The sequence below is a fragment of the Phaethon lepturus genome, unplaced genomic scaffold (assembly GCF_000687285.1).
Source record: "Phaethon lepturus isolate BGI_N335 unplaced genomic scaffold, ASM68728v1 scaffold40602, whole genome shotgun sequence".
NCBI classification, from domain to species: domain Eukaryota; kingdom Metazoa; phylum Chordata; class Aves; order Phaethontiformes; family Phaethontidae; genus Phaethon; species Phaethon lepturus.
This window is the reverse complement of record NW_010523811.1, coordinates 1-15449: the sequence shown is the minus strand read 5'-3', so window position 1 is coordinate 15449 and position 15449 is coordinate 1. Positions and strand designations below refer to the sequence as shown.

Here is a 15449-nt window from a genome sequence, read left to right as displayed (position 1 = left end):
GTCCCCGCTGAAGCACCCTGCATGCCCTTGGGAAGCCAAATAACATCAAAACGACGCAAGACAGCTTTTCCCCTCCGGATCAACCTGCTGCCTGCTCCCCAATGGTAGCACCGGGAGCTGAGCAGCACGCGCTTGTCAATATGAAGGCAACCCTCAGCAGGCAACATCCACATCACAAAAGCCACCGCTGTAATTAGCCTTACTCGGCTCGCAGTCAGCAAGAGCTGACTTCATGTTTCCTTCCCGCCCCTCCAAAAGAAACCCCCAAGCAAAGGCATCTTTGCTCCTGGGGGATGCAGCAGCGTGTTACTGAGAACGAGGAGAGAGGTCATGGGGACCCTCGCTTGCTCTTTTTGGGTAAAAAAGGTTGTGCTCCTCACGCGGAGGTGCCCTCCTCCTCCTGCCCCAATGGCCCTAGCTTGGTCAGCCTGGCACTGACGCAGAAATAAAAAGGGGTGGAATTTGAAAGGAGTAAAAGCCTAGAGCCAGAGCCGCTCCTCTCCCTGCCCTCCACCGCGCCGAGGGGCAGGGACAGCGGCTCCCCGTGCGGCTGGAGGGGCCTGTGCAGGCGGCCACCGGCACCGGAGCCAGGGAGAGGATGCACACGGGTAGTGACCGGAGGAAAAAGTGTGCTTGTTATGGATTTGGGAACCTTTGTCTTGGGAGCAATTACATACATCGATGGAAGGAGTTATTGGCGGCAGAGCGGGTTAGGAGCCAGGGCTAGTTTTACAAAACTGAAACCTCTGAGCAAGTCTGGCTGCATGTTGCTGGTACAGGAGCTGAACTGAAAGAAACCATTCTTTTATGTTAAAAGGAAGTGAGATGAAGACTCGGATGGAGATGATAAATTTGATTTTTTCTAAAGATATTTGAGGTGCCAATTTCAGTAACATCCTGAGACCAGGCAAACAACTCGGTAGAAATGCCATGAAGGTTTAGCGTTGACTTTCTTAATGTCTCTGCCTACAGCGAGGTCTAGCCAATGTGGAAGAAAGCTCCTTTCATTAAATCCGAAAGGGCTGTATAATCTAGAATAATACCTACAGCCTTTTGTGTCAGTGGTGTGGGGCTGCCTTTGAGTAAATACATTGGTAGAGAGCTCACGTGCTGTTCCCATCGCAGACTTTTCCTGCGGTCCTTCATAGCCGATCTGAACAGGTCCCACTCTCCCTTTGCTTTTGCTTCTCCGTGGCCTGCTCACAGAGAGCTGAGGAGGCCTTCCTTGATGCCATCACCTAGGGCACATGCAATAGGTATGTCATTACATATATACATACAAAATCTCCTCTCTGAAATCCTCCTAGTTTAAAATTCAGTTCAAAAAGCGAACTTGTTCTGAGCCACAAGTCCCAGTTTCAACTTGAATATGGACTACACTTTAAAACCAGTTTTAATCTAGGTGCCCACTGCATCTCTGAGGCACGCCAAGCATGCTATGTTGTGCCCAGCAGCTTGGATCAACCTCGTAACCTCTGCACTGGTGCGGTTCAGGATGGGGCATGAATTTTCAATACGGGGCCTGGATTCCCCTGAGCCTTTTACCTCACATTGTCATTTACACCTATGGAACCGGCTGTAAAATACTCTCCCCTGGTTTTCCCATCTCTGCTTTAGTTTGCGCGGATGAAAGCAATGCAAGACGGGCAAAAAGAGTCTCAAAGCAAACAGGACCCTGCATAGGAGGACACTGTCCTTCGGTTTGAATTCCTCCTTAAAATCTGGTCCAGCACAGAGTCAAGCCCTAGAAGAGAGGAAATTGTGCTTGACAGATGCAATCATATGCAAATGGCTGTAGAAGAGGGGAAATTATCATCTACAAACATTGGGCAGAAATTCCATCTGCCGCCGCCTCAAGAAGGGCTCTTAATAAATTCTGAGACAGCAAAGTGACACACATCTTAATCAAGACTTAATCCATGGAATTAATTCACTGCGCGTTTCTGCATAATTCCGGGAGCGATGCTAAAAGCCCTGGCAATATCGGCAGCAGATGGACTCCCCCGCTCCGTGCAAAGGTATTAAAGAAAACACAGCCCCTGCCACATCACTTCATGTACGTACACGTGGCAGAAAGCAACAGGGCTGTGCCCTGCCGCTGCTAGGAGCTTACACGGCCGGCGGACATCAAAGGTCAGGCTGGCCGCGAGGTGGAAAAGGAAACCAGCCTCACAGCTAAGATGGAGCCCCTGCCACTCCTCTCCCGCAGAAGGGGAGAAGCCCAGAGCGAGGCAAAGGTCTGGGAAACGAGCACCAGGTCCCTTCGTTGAATGCCGCTTTCGGGGAGGCCGGTGTCGATCCGCCTGCGCCCAGGAAAGGCTGGGGATGGAGGTCGAGCGAAGGGGAGAGCGAAGGAAACCGCCGGGGGTTTTCTGAGCAAGATCCGCTGCAGAAACCAGGCGGATAACCGTTAGAAATGGCTCCCTGCCCTCTCACCGTGGCCTGGGAAGCACGCTGCAGGTATGGGGGTCAGCGTTGCCAAGGGCCCTGGCAGCAGCCCTGCTCAAATTGACAGGAGGTTTTAGACAGCTCTGAAAATACATTCTTAGTCACTGTCATCCACCTCCAAAGGAGGTGCAACAGCTATGTGATTAATCTCTTGTTTACATGTCTAAATGCTAGTGCAGTCCAGACGAAATACTGCCTTCAGCGAGCTCCCTCCCCAGCACGCATGGATTTGAGGGGCCGGGCAGTCCTTCACCAGCTAGAATCCAGTCTTCACAGCTGACCTCCACCTGCAGTTTGGAAGTCCCAAATGCCTGGCCCAAACCTCCTAAAGCTCGGGTCCCAGATCCCAGCATGGTACCTCGGCTGCTGCTGTGTTTTCGAGCGAGAGGCTCCCTTGCTGGGAAGGTGATGCATTAGCTGGGGTGACCAGAGTTTCAGAAGCCGCTGGGGTCCCCTCGAAGCGGTCCAGCCTTCAGAAACGTGCATTGTCTTGCATACAGCAGGGTTGTGATCCAAAACTCAGATTAAGGGCTAACACAGGGCCAGCTCAACTTTCCAAGGGGATGGGGCTGGGCTTGTAGCACTTAACAGCCTCATGCCTGCCTCTTCGTGAGCATCCAGTGTGGTCCAGAGCAAAGCGGTGCTCTCAGCTGAGCTCTTCTGGGCAATGCTGGGGGAAGGTGCAGGGGCACTGAGGAAAAGTGGTAAGAATAATTGATCCTGGGGCAGAGAGGTGTGGAAAGAGGTGGTAGAGGAGTCCCAGCGGTGCCTGCAGTTGTGGGGAGCAGCACCACCAGCTTCCCAGCTGGGATGCTTTCAGCCAGAGGAGGTGGCTCACAGGCACAGGCCAGTCACTTGGGGGGGCACAGGGAGCCTTCAGCAGGGTAACCTAAGGCTGGAAGCGAGCTGCTGCAGGCAGGATCACTCATTCCCAGGCACCCAAGGGTGTGTAATGCGATTCCCATGTTAATTCAGGCTCCAGAGGTCCTTACGTACCCCAAAGCAGTCCACTTGCACTGCCTGGGTCCCTGCTCGCGGCAGCGCAGCCAGACATGCCTTCCTATCAGTGCCACGCACGGGAGCGCTCTTCTTTTGGGATGTGTGGGTGTACATCTGCATCAGTGCTCTCTGGACAGCTTTACTTGGGCTTGACAGGTTTGTGGAGAAGCGAAGGAGAAAGGGGAGAGAAGCTGGGCAAGGAGGATGGGAGAGGCGGCATGTCTGGGGAAGGTGCTAACAGCCCTTGGCTGGCCCAGAACCACTTCCTCAGATCTCCGTTACACAGCATGCTCCCAGCGTTGCTATTTCAGTCTGAATGTCACCTATAAATTGGAGGCTCTTTCTCTGAAGGCTGCAAATAGAAGTGTTACTAGATGATCTTTGATTTATAGGGAAGCTCAGCAGAAAGCCTGGCATGTCCATTTTCCAGCCAGGAAACAAAAAGGGCTCCAAGGATCACACAGGGATCCTTTGCTTTTCCTAGACCTTTCCCCAAGGGTTGGCAAATCCCTCCTGGAGGGGGTGGGGAGAAGTCACACACAGATTCATCTCCCTAATTACCCTGTGCCTGCTGCTTTTTCAGATTCCTCCTCCTCCGCCACCCACCCCTGCCCCATGGATTTCAATCTGCTGGCAGACGCGGAGGCTCGCAGCCCAGCCTTGTCTCTCTCGGACTCCGGAACCCCTCAACACGAGCACAGCTGCAAAGGGCAGGACCACAGCGGTGAGTGCAAGGCTCAGGATGCAAGAGAGGCCCTGACCTGCCCTTGTGGGTGGATCCGGGTGGCCAGTGGCTCACAGGAGCCAGTTGCAGTGCTCCCGGGGACACGCTGAGCTTCCTCTCGTACGGCGAGCCAGCGCAGTGCCGCAGCAGCACGGCTGTCCCAGCAAGCAGGGGGAAGGCGTAAGGGTGCGTATCGCGATGTCAGCCGTCGGGAGGGCCAGAGCAGCATCCCGGTGACGGGCGCCTGGCTGCGGGAAGCCGCTGCTGACAGAGGGCACAGCCCGTGGCAGGCAGGAGTCAGGCAAGCCGGGTCACTGCCCAACCGAGACTTTATTGTATTCGCCTAAACCGCATCTCCAGAGGAGGAGAGCTCTCCCTGCAACATGGGAAACCTCATCCAAGGCACAGAAGGCTACACCTAGGCATAAACTGCCCTTTCTCTTTTTTTTAAAAGTCTGTTTAAATTGCTTAGGTTGAAACTTTCCATGCTACGGGTTCACCTTGGGCTGAACTTCTCAGGTTCAGGCAACAAGAAGGAAGAGAAATACTGTCTTGCCCCTGCTTTAATTGAAAAAGCCTGGTCACTTGGTGCAAGGCTCCACAGTGGGCTGCTCCTGTCCCAAGGAGGTGCCTCTGACCGTTCCCAAAGGCTGAACAAACCCCAAGCCTGCCACATTCTTTATCAGGCTCTGAAGAAGAAACATCACCGTTCACACCCAGTCAGAAATCAGCTACCAAATGCTATGGCTTCCCTGGATGTTGCATCTGTCCTGTGATCGCTCCATCCCTTGTTGCTCTGGATGTGGCAGGACAACGCAAAGCTGCCCCTGCCGGCGCGAGGGCTGGGGACAGCCTGCTGCTCCCCGTGTAAAGCCTCCGGGCTCACCCGCCTGCAAAAGCTAATAAGCATAATGATGCAGATTAAAATTCCCCAGAGTAAGTATCTTGAAGGGAGTCACGCTGGGATAACTATGGTCAGAGAATCCACCCGCCGAATTCCCCACTGCACACGTACCTTAGTTGGGCACATCCCCAAGCTCAGTGGCTCCTCGTCAGCTGCTTTGGATGCACAGCGGTCGTCTCCATTCAAGTGGCCTTCCCGATCGAGCCCACCCTGGCACGCCGCAGAACTGCCAATTTAGGAGCCGACTTTTTTTTCCATTAGGCGCGAGCAGCTAATCCCAGCTATGACCACAGTCGTTTCATTGAGTGGGCGAACGTGCACGAGATATATTCCACAACCTATTTTGGGTTGACAATAAACGCTGGGTGCCTGGCTATGTCACTCCCCACTGTCTTAAACGGTCTAGAAATAAAATGGTTCTGGGAGGCGAGCATTTGCCAGCGCTACCTGCACGCAGAGGCTGGCAGCTTGTGTGTTCGCACCGGGGAGGCTGACGGCAGCCGCACGTCACCGGGGTCAGGCAGAGCAGAGCGTGCCACCACGGGCTGCCCGGGATGGGCAGCGGCAGTGCTTCTGGCACTGCTTGCCTCTCCTCAAGAGAGCAGCCTCCCTACTCCTCCTTCGCTCTGCTTCCTTCATCCACAGAGGAAGAGAACCCGAGGAAGGAAGCATGAACTTTGCTCGTCTGGGCTCAGCTCTCCGAGATCCCAAGTCTCCTCCGATGGCGTGGTGTGGTTTGTGACACCCCCTTCTCTTAGGTTTCATCAGGCAGCACAGGTCCGGGGAGAGCAAGGATGAGGCGAGGAACCGCCCCGCATCTCCCTGTATTCTGCTCCTCAGCATGGATCCAGGGCACCAACAGGATCCGTTCTTCCTGACATGTCCCTTATTTCCCTGTATTTCCATGCTTTTGGTCCCCACTACAATGCCCAAGCTCTGCACCATTTACAGAGGGCACTTCTCCCCTGCCTAGAGAAGAAGCAGAAACAGAGATGACACTCCTTCTAAGCAATGCTCAGGAAGAGCCAGAGGGAGCAGGTATGGAAACAGAGAGGAGAATAAGAGGAACATGTAGCTGCAGAGATTTTTCCAGGCTCAAAGTCAGTATTACAGAATCACAGAATCACTAAGGTTGGAAGAGACCTTCAAGATCATCAAGTCCAACTATTAATCCAGCACCACCACGTCCCCTAAACCATGTACCAAAGTGCCACATCCACACGTTTTTTGAACACTTCCAGAGATGGCGACTCCACCACCTCCCTGGGCAGCCTGTTCCAATGCTTGACCACCTTCTTGGTGAAGAAATTTTTCCTAATATCCAATCTAAACCTCCCCTGGCGCAACTTGAGGCCATTTCCTCTCGTCCTGTCACTAGTTAGTTGGGAGAAGAGACCAGCACCCTCGTCACCACAACCCCCTTTCAGGTAGTTGTAGAGAGCGATAAGGTCTCCCCTCAGCCTCCTCTTCTCCAGACTAAACAACCCCAGTTCCCTCAGCCGCTCCCCATAAGACTTGTGCTCCAGACCCCTCACCAGCTTCGTTGCCCTTCTCTGGACACGCTCCAGCACCTCAGCATCCTTCTGGTAGTGAGGGGCCCAAAACTGAACACAGGATTCAAGGTGCGGCCTCACCAGTGCCGCCTCCTTGGACTTCACAAAATTTGTGGGAAGTTCTACACCAGAAGGTATGGAGATGAATACCAAAGCAAGATACTTTGTGAGCTCTTCCACCCAGATGCCTCCCATAAGCCCGTGGTACCTTCGCTCCATTCTCCTTTCCTCTCGGTATAGATTCTTCCTGCGGGAAGAAGGGCAGTCCTGAGCAGGAGCTCCCCACTAGGGCCCAGCCTCCTGCTTTGCAGCAGCCCCTTCGGAAATCTGCATTTGTCAGGGGCTCCTGTGGGAACGTATCCCCTGTACGCACCAGGCTCTTAATTAACGCAGACTTAGCAGATGAACAAACAAACCGAATGTTGTCCCTTGCTCTGTACTGAGCCATTCCTAATAACTAGCTCAGACATGGTGGCATCACGCGCCTTTTAATCTGTTTTAGAGATGGATAATGTGGAATCTCCCTCCTCCAACACTGGCTTAGAGCACTAAGCTAGAGAAATTAGATTTCTCTCCTTGGCAAGTACCACTGTAAAAAAGATCCACATTAAGAGCATGCTTCCAAGAGTTCTGCTGAGCGTGGGATCCCCACATGAAGACACTCATGGGAACGAAGACAGGACCATGAGACCACAGCCAGCTCCTCCTCTTCCACTTTTCAGGTCCTAGGGCTTTGTCCGTTTCAAGAGTGTGCTGGGAAAGTTCTTGTGCAGGTGTAACCTGGGTGGAAACACGAGCTGGTCCTGGCACTGGGAATGGGAGACGGCACCTTCCTGCTCAGCAAAACCAGCTTGTGCCCTGCTGTTGAGAGCAATAGCCAGCTTGCTGTCCTTGCATTAGCTTTCCCGCTGGGGGATAGCACTAAATATGCCACAGACACAGATGCGGCTGGTGGGGAGCCTGTGGGGACACATTGCTTCGGTCAATGCGACGCATACCCACAGAAACAGACCTTTTCTGCCCGCACCCAGGCTTTCCTCCAGGAAGAGTGAGCACCTCTCCCGCAAATGCTCTCCGTGACTCCAGCGTTGCTCCCTTCGGAGGAAGGCAGGTGCAAGGAGAGTTTTCCCTGGAACAGCAGGGAGGTTTCTGAATTAACAGGCTGCCACGGGAATGGGGTACTGGCACCAGGTTGCTGGGGCAGGAGCATCTCACAGGGCTGGGCTCCATCAAGGCACCTGCTGTTGGGTACAGCACTGCCCTGCAGCAAACTCCTTTCTCTGTCAGGACTCAGGTGCTTTTCAGCCTCTCTTAGGCTCTCTCTTTTCCATTTAGCTTTTATGGGGTGTATTTTTCCAGAGCACATCCATCAGGGTTGAGTGACCTTTTTTTTTTTGCCCCTCACCCAACTGTTTTTTTGCCTCCCTGCTTTTTAAGGGGATGTACAAGATACCTTCCATGTTAGGATTTTTCTGGACTTTGAAGCCTTTTAAACTAACTTCCATTTAAAAAAAACCCACAACCAAACAAAAAATCCTTTTAACCTGAATCTCGGCAGAGTGATGCCAGGATCTGGCAACTGTTTGCCATGATTTCTACTTATCCTAGCTGAGTATTTCCCACTGTAAAAGAACACCTCCCCTCCCTACTGAAAACCTGATTTTCAGTTGGGACTGCTTCACCTTGCTTCTAGGTCAGAGGAAGGAGGTGGTGAACATCAGAAATTATTTATTTTCACTGGAATAATTTTCTTCTATGGTGATTTGTCTTGTTTCCCAGCAGAATTCCCAGCTACTACGAGCTGTAGCTTTCCTCCCTGTAGTCATCCTCCATAGATTGCCCAAGTGCTCAAATTTCCTTTTGATGATGGACGATACTTATATTTACATTCTGCCCCAGTTTGCAGAGTACCGACAGCCCCAGGAGGGGCTGTGGCACAGGGAAGTAGCTGGCTGCCCCCCTCCAGCCACAGCAGCCCAAAGATGAGCATCAAGGCCTGGGCTTAATGCCTAGGAGGATGCTGAACTGTACTTTTCAGTTAGATACCAATGTGAACACTGGAGAGTTTCAAGATACTCATTTAGGGGGCAACGAAATGAAAGACACTGCCTCTAGGAGAGGGGTCTCCAAGTGAGGAGGAGGGCAGGGGTGGAAGGACAAGGAGGTGCTGGAATGCTTCATGGTAAAGGTTTAAGAGAGGTCTTTTCCTACTTTTAAAAATAAAAATACTTGCACCTAAGTAAGGAGGTAGAGGAGTAAGAAGAGAGGAAGGATAAAAATCTGTGCTCCTCAGGTTTAGTTAATTTAAGAGCCTCAACTTGCTATCATTGGCATTTTGCCTTTTCCCATCACTTGTCCACAAAAGTGCTACTGGATCTTTTGCTGTGTCATAAGTGGCAATTTCCATTCAGTTTTTCTAAAGGGAACCTTAGGCAGAGATTTTTAAGCAAGGTCGGAAACTGCTGGCTTGGGTAAGTTCTGCCGCTATTACCCACCTTAACTGCGACAAATGAAAACCCAATTTGGAAAATCCAGATGCAGTCACTTGGAAGCTGACATCCATTGCAGCAGTTAAACGAGAGCAAGCCGTGTTGTATCAGGGGGCCACTGGTTTTGGTGCAGGGTGGATGCCTGCTTGCAAGGGTGAGGGAGGGAGATGGGACCACTGCTGTGGGTGCAGCTGGAGCCGCTGGTGGCCGCAGTAGAGGAGGACTTCACTGGGCATGCACTGCTTGCCCCAAGGACGGGCTCTCCAAATGCATCCAAGCCCCCGAGTTAACTCAGGGGATCTCTCCCATCTTTCTGTTTCTCGCACAGACACCGAGAAGTCCCAGCAAAACCAGACGGACGACTCCAACCCTGAAGACGGCTCACTCAAGAAGAAGCAGCGGAGGCAGAGGACGCATTTCACTAGCCAGCAGCTCCAGGAGCTGGAAGCCACTTTCCAGAGAAACCGTTACCCAGACATGAGCACCAGGGAGGAGATTGCAGTCTGGACCAACCTGACGGAGGCACGAGTCCGGGTAGGACTGTAGCTCTCCCACCTTCCCAGACCCAAGCTTGTTGAGAGGAAGCCGGCTGTGATACAAGCCACCAAGTTGTCCCCAAACCAAGGAAGGAATTAAGGGCACTAGAAAATTTCCCTCTTGAAAACACCTCACCAGGCTCTACATCCGAGACTTGACACATCCAGCTACCCCCCCACACACAACTGGTGGTGCCTTCGCCATCCAGTGCCACCTTGCAGCAACACAGGGAGGTGCCAAGCCTAGGCTCTGCCCCACAGAGCCCCACCAGCCGGCTGCCACAACCCAGCAGACCCTTTCCTTGCAGTGCCATCATCCCCCAGCCTTAGCCTTGCTGGAGGGCACTCTGGCATTCCCAAACCTATGTGCAGTCACAGGCGTAGCATGGCAGGGCTCCAGCTGGAATGAGAGCTTCTCTCTGCTACTAGAAATATGAGTTAGCAGCACCATGAATAGCCTTCCAGCAGCTTCCACGCTCTAGGAAGTTATATTGTTTGAGTCCAACACTATCAGGTTTTCCTGTTAGAAGACAGACTTCTAACACCCCACCCCAAGCTGGTCCTGAAGTAAAGTCAAAACAAGAAAGGTTATTTCCTCTACTCAGCAGCTCTCAAACCACATCCCCCAAACACTTTGCTCCCAAGTCACACAACCCCAACCCCTCCTCCTGGGCTGTGGTCACTTGGAAATACAGCACGTATTTTCCTCCCTTTTCCCCGTATAAAGGGGCGTCCGGTTTACTGAGTGAGGTGGGTTATTCTCTGCGTTGTAAAATGGCAGTGGTTAGGTTTTGATCTAGGTGGTGATTCTTGCTGGGAGATGACCCTGCAGCCCAGACATCTTGCTGCAACTTTTGTCTGATGCTCAGCCTCCCCGCTCCCTGGGAGCACCCCTGGCCCTTCAACAGCTCTTGTCTTGCTGGGCAAAGAGACCCTTCCAGGAGCAGCCCAAAATGATTCCCATCCCTTCCCTCTCTCTCTCTCTCAGGTCTGGTTCAAAAACCGCAGAGCTAAGTGGAGGAAACGGGAGAGGAACCAACAGGCCGAACTGTGCAAGAACAGTTTTGGAGCCCAGTTCAACGGACTGATGCAGCCTTATGATGACATGTATTCCAGCTATTCCTACAACAACTGGGCCACCAAGGGGCTTGCCACCAGCCCACTCTCAGCCAAGAGCTTCCCATTCTTCAACTCCATGAACGTCAGTCCCCTCTCCTCCCAGCCCATGTTCTCCCCACCCAGCTCCATCGCCTCAATGACCATGCCTTCATCCATGGTCCCTTCTGCGGTGACTGGAGTACCGGCCTCCAGCCTCAACAACCTGGGAAACATCAACAACCTGAACAGCCCAAGCCTCAATTCCGCTGTCTCATCCAGTGCCTGTCCTTACGCCTCAACAGCCAGCCCCTACATTTACAGGGACACATGCAACTCCAGCCTGGCCAGCCTGCGGCTGAAGGCCAAGCAGCACGCTAACTTCACCTACCCGGCGGTGCAGACGGCAGCTTCCAATCTGAGCCCTTGCCAATACGCTGTGGACAGGCCCGTATGAAGGGCTGCCCTCCGCCAACCAGGGACTTGACCTTAGCCTGACAAAAGGAGACCTTTAGCCCTACAACAGCGTACGTCCTGCAGAGAATGAGAGTGAACCTGGGAGAGCAGGAGAGCAAGAGAGAGCGGTGAGCAGGCAGATGGACCTCTATGAAGATTTGTCTAACTATCGTATGGTGAATTTTGACTGTCTTTCCCCTCCCAAACCCCCTCCCCTCTTGCCCACCAAACCTCCTCCTTTGTGGTAAAGAAACCAAAACAGTCTACTGGAAGCCCCGGGGGGAAATAGGAGCCCTGACATGCGGGGTGCCTGACTCACGGGAAGCAGAACCAAGTGTGTTTCGATCTGCCCCTCTGAGCCCCACAGGGGTGAGCTCCCCAAATATCCGGGACAGTATGGGCAGCTGGACGCCACCCCTGCAGGGAACAGCCAGGGACAGGGCAACGTGGGGACTGCCATTTGGTGCTTGGCTGACCCTGCCTCCCTGCACACGTGTGAGATTTCAGTTAAAGACATCTTGCCCATTTATTTATCACAGAGCCAGTAAGGAAAGCCTTGTCTCAGTTGGCTGGCATCTCTCTTTATAGCGCATAGATCCTCATGGCCCTTCAGACTTGAAGCCTTTAGGAACTGGGAGTTGCAAGGATATAACATATGTGCGTGTATATATACACCTCATATATATACACACCCCAATACATATATAGACATTAAAATATGCTTTTTTGTTTTGTACATGAAATAACCTACAAAGCCGACCTTAAAACCAAAAGCAAGCACATCCCCCGAGGTGGCGTCCTGCCTGTTGTTCTTTACTGCTTCAATCATTTCCAGTCAGACAGGAACACTTTTACCAGCGTACATCCAAAGCGTCCCCTTTTGCAACAATCAGCTCCCCCTTGCACATCTCCTTCCCTTCCCCAAATCCCATTTCCAAAAAAGATAATAAAATAAAAGTTGGCACAATCCCGTTAAGGCTTCTGCCCGTCTGGTTATTAAGAGCACGAACCTGCGTCCGAAGACTCGGAAATCAAGTGCCAGCAGCCCAGGTGAGAGCGAGCATCCTCAGGAGCACCAGCATGAGGCAGCCCGAGTCAGAACAGGGGCCTGAGGTTTGAAGGAGCCATCTCTGGTCCTCACTTACAAATCAAACACCTGGCTCCTCAGAGCAGCAAAAGCCCATGGACACCCTATGAAGGGGACAACAAGCCCCCTCCCTGCACGCACCCGCTGCAGCAGGAAGGTCGAGCGTCTCCGGGCTCAGGCTTCCCCACCGTGCTGGATGGGGCCAGTGCCTTTGTGCTCCCAGCAGCCCAGGGCAGGGGAGCTCCTCCAGGCGCTCCTGCCCCGAACAGCGGTCCCTGGGGAGAGGCCGGCTGCCGCAAGCCGCCCTGCGAGCCTGCCCCTGCGCAGCTTCTGTTGGGAAAGGCGTAAAACAGAGGTGGCTCTGCCAAGATGTACATGCACCGGGGGGACTTGCCGCTTCAGCCAATGCAGAGGATTGCAGTGGGCTCCTCCAAGGGCCTAAGGAAGCTCCACGTGCAGCAGGGGAGCAGGACATCCCTACCCAGTGCAGCCTCCTTTCCCTTCATCAGGCACATACTCGAAGGGGAAACCACAACCCCAATATTTTACTTTTCTCTTAGGAAAAAAAAACCCAAAACCAAAATACATACCACCACAACAAACTATCTTACTTGGATGAATGGGACAGGCAAACCTGGCATAAACCAGGTCTCTGCAATACTGTTAGCATGCAGAGAGGAAGCAAGATCTTTGCTAAGAAAGGATCCTCACTAGGACGCAGTTAAGAGGTCCCTCACAAGCAAAGCATATGAGCTACTCAGTCTTTGCCAAAGCCTATTCCACAGGGAGCAGCTGCTGATGAAGGTATTGGTGAGCAGATGCCAAAAGCAGTCACAGATGTCAGCCTAACTTCACTGTAACAAAATTATTTTTTTGCTCTGAGTTAATCCAAAACGAGGGAGACAAGTCACCCTGCACTGAAACAGCTACTGCTGGAAGCACAACCCTATCTGCAACATGCATTCAAAGATCGAGCATAAACACCTAAGACATAGACATAGTGCATCCAAGACAAGACTGTTCACTGTAACCTGGATCCTACTTTGCTGCTGGGTGCCAGTGCTGCTCCAGTAGCTTCAGTGGTTAGTCTCCATCCTGTGCTGGAGCCTGCACCCAGCAGCCTTCCCACCAAACACATGCCTCCTCTTAGTGCTGTTGTGCTTAACTGCCTTCTCTGCCATGGCTCTTCTCCCCAAGAAAGGAGGGCCTGGGCTTCTCCCTAACAGCCGCTCCTCCCCTGAGCCTAACTCACAGCTGTGTCTAACCCCTCTCCCTGATAACCCAAGCCAGGTGGTACCCCAATCCTCTCCTGATCCTTGATGAAGGAGCTGAGCTCTTTACACACCTGGTCCTTCCCCTACACCCTTTCCACACACCCTGCCCCTCCAACCCTGTGGTAATCTCAAGCATAGCTGGGAACACGGCAAAGCCAGGACAAGCATCTCTCATAAAGATGCAGTTTTACCTGGAGAATAAACTGAAGGGAGACCCAGCTTCCCTTTCACTTGGGTGATGTGTCTATGGAGGGAAAAAAATTCTTTTTCTTCTCCCCAGCTGAAGCCAAGAGCGACATGAGCTCCTCCTTCCCTTTTAACCTGCTCTAGTAGCTGCGCTTTGCCTTGGGCAGTTTCTGTGCAGCTTTGGTTGTTCTCCATGTTGCTATGATGCTTGTGAAGATCCTCTGCTTGTCCCAGAGAGAAGCTGAGGTTCAGTTGGGGTAGGAGTGTACAAGGCTGGCTGCTGCTGACTGTTGCAGGATTCAGCTGATGAAAGATATGCCCCAATACACAGCACAGAAGGACAACTCCAGCACACGGTTTTCATGATGTCCTGTTGGAGCCAGGGGGGAAAAGTCAAGGCCTAGTTTAGGTACTGGTTTTTCAGCCTGAGGTTTTCCATGAGGTCATTTCAAATAACATTATGCCAGACTAGTCTGATTTCTGAGCAGGACAGACTCAGTCAGTACCCACACGAGGCAACTGGTGCATGCACGCGTGTGGCCAGTGGCTCTGAAGGGTGGCTACTTGGTTCAAGTTTCTCCTTCCCAGTCCTGTACGGAGAAGATGGTGGGGTCTGTTTCTGCAGTCAGAGGCAAACCACACCCCAGCTCTGAGCTGAGAGCGCTTTGTACAATGGCACCAAATAACTGACACAGCCTTGGGAAAACCTTAGAGTCTGCAGACACCAGAGATGGTCAACAGTAAATAATGAAGTGAGCAAGTTGGTAGCAGAGAGCTCTGGGAGAGGTCCCCTGCTTTCCAAATGCCACCTGCCTTCCTGATGCAGCTGAGCCAGTACAGCCTCCCATATTTGGCTCCCTCCCCATGGGGCCAGGACATGGACGTCAAGCTCTCTGGCCCAGCAGAAATACAGCAGGTGTCCTACAGACCTTCTCCAGGACCTCTCTCTCTCACAAGCCCCAAGTGCCTCCCTAGCTGTATCTCCTTGGTACTGCAACCAAAGCAAGTGGTTTTTAGCAGGGTCCTGCTTATTCTGAAGACCCGTTAGGCAAGTAACTTTGTCACTGGATACTTCCCAATCTGCAGATTTAGCAAGTGCACATTCTCTTCCATCATCCAGGTCATTAATGGAAATGCTGAACAAAATCAGACCCAGAACAGATGTCCCTGAACTTCACTCAACAGATCCCTTCCTTTTCAACAGTGAATCGTAGATAACTCTCTGGGTATAATTATCCAATGGGTTTTGTACCTACCCAACGTCCCATCTACATCATCCTTAAGAGCTACTTAAATGGCAGCCAGGGCTCTTCTTCACCGTGCCCTTACCCTGCCATAGAGGAAAATCAGTTATTTTGACCAGATTCTGCTCTTGACGAGTCCATATGGCTCCTGCCTATCTCCACTGCCTACAAGTAGCGAGATTTTTTTGTTCCAGCATTTTTGGGGCGGTAGGTGGGTGAAGGGATTTAACTGTCGGCAGTTCCTGGCTTTTGACTCCAGTCCCCATTTTGAAGGGGGTGTTGTACATCTTGCATTTTACAGTCTTCCTGTGCCTCGCCGTCCCCCTATAGTTCTGACAGGTAACAGCAAACATTTCTGGGACCGCTTTGCGTGAAGTTCACCACGCCCAGACGGCCTGAGAAACCCCCATTTATCTAAACACTCTCCCGCGCTTCCCTCGTTCAAGGCCAGCCC

General features: G+C 52.4%; 1 protein-coding gene across 1 annotated transcript; it reads left to right on the top strand.

The window, feature by feature from the left end:
• Positions 1 to 4062: 4062 nt before the first annotated feature.
• On the top strand, positions 4063 to 11524 carry PITX1 (paired-like homeodomain 1). Its single transcript, XM_010282213.1, has 3 exons — positions 4063 to 4171; positions 9446 to 9651; positions 10642 to 11524. The coding sequence occupies exons 1-3, from the start codon at positions 4063 to 4065 to the stop codon at positions 11203 to 11205; spliced, it is 879 nt and encodes a 292-aa protein (XP_010280515.1). The 3' UTR covers positions 11206 to 11524.
• The last annotated feature ends 3925 nt before the right edge of the window (positions 11525 to 15449 follow it).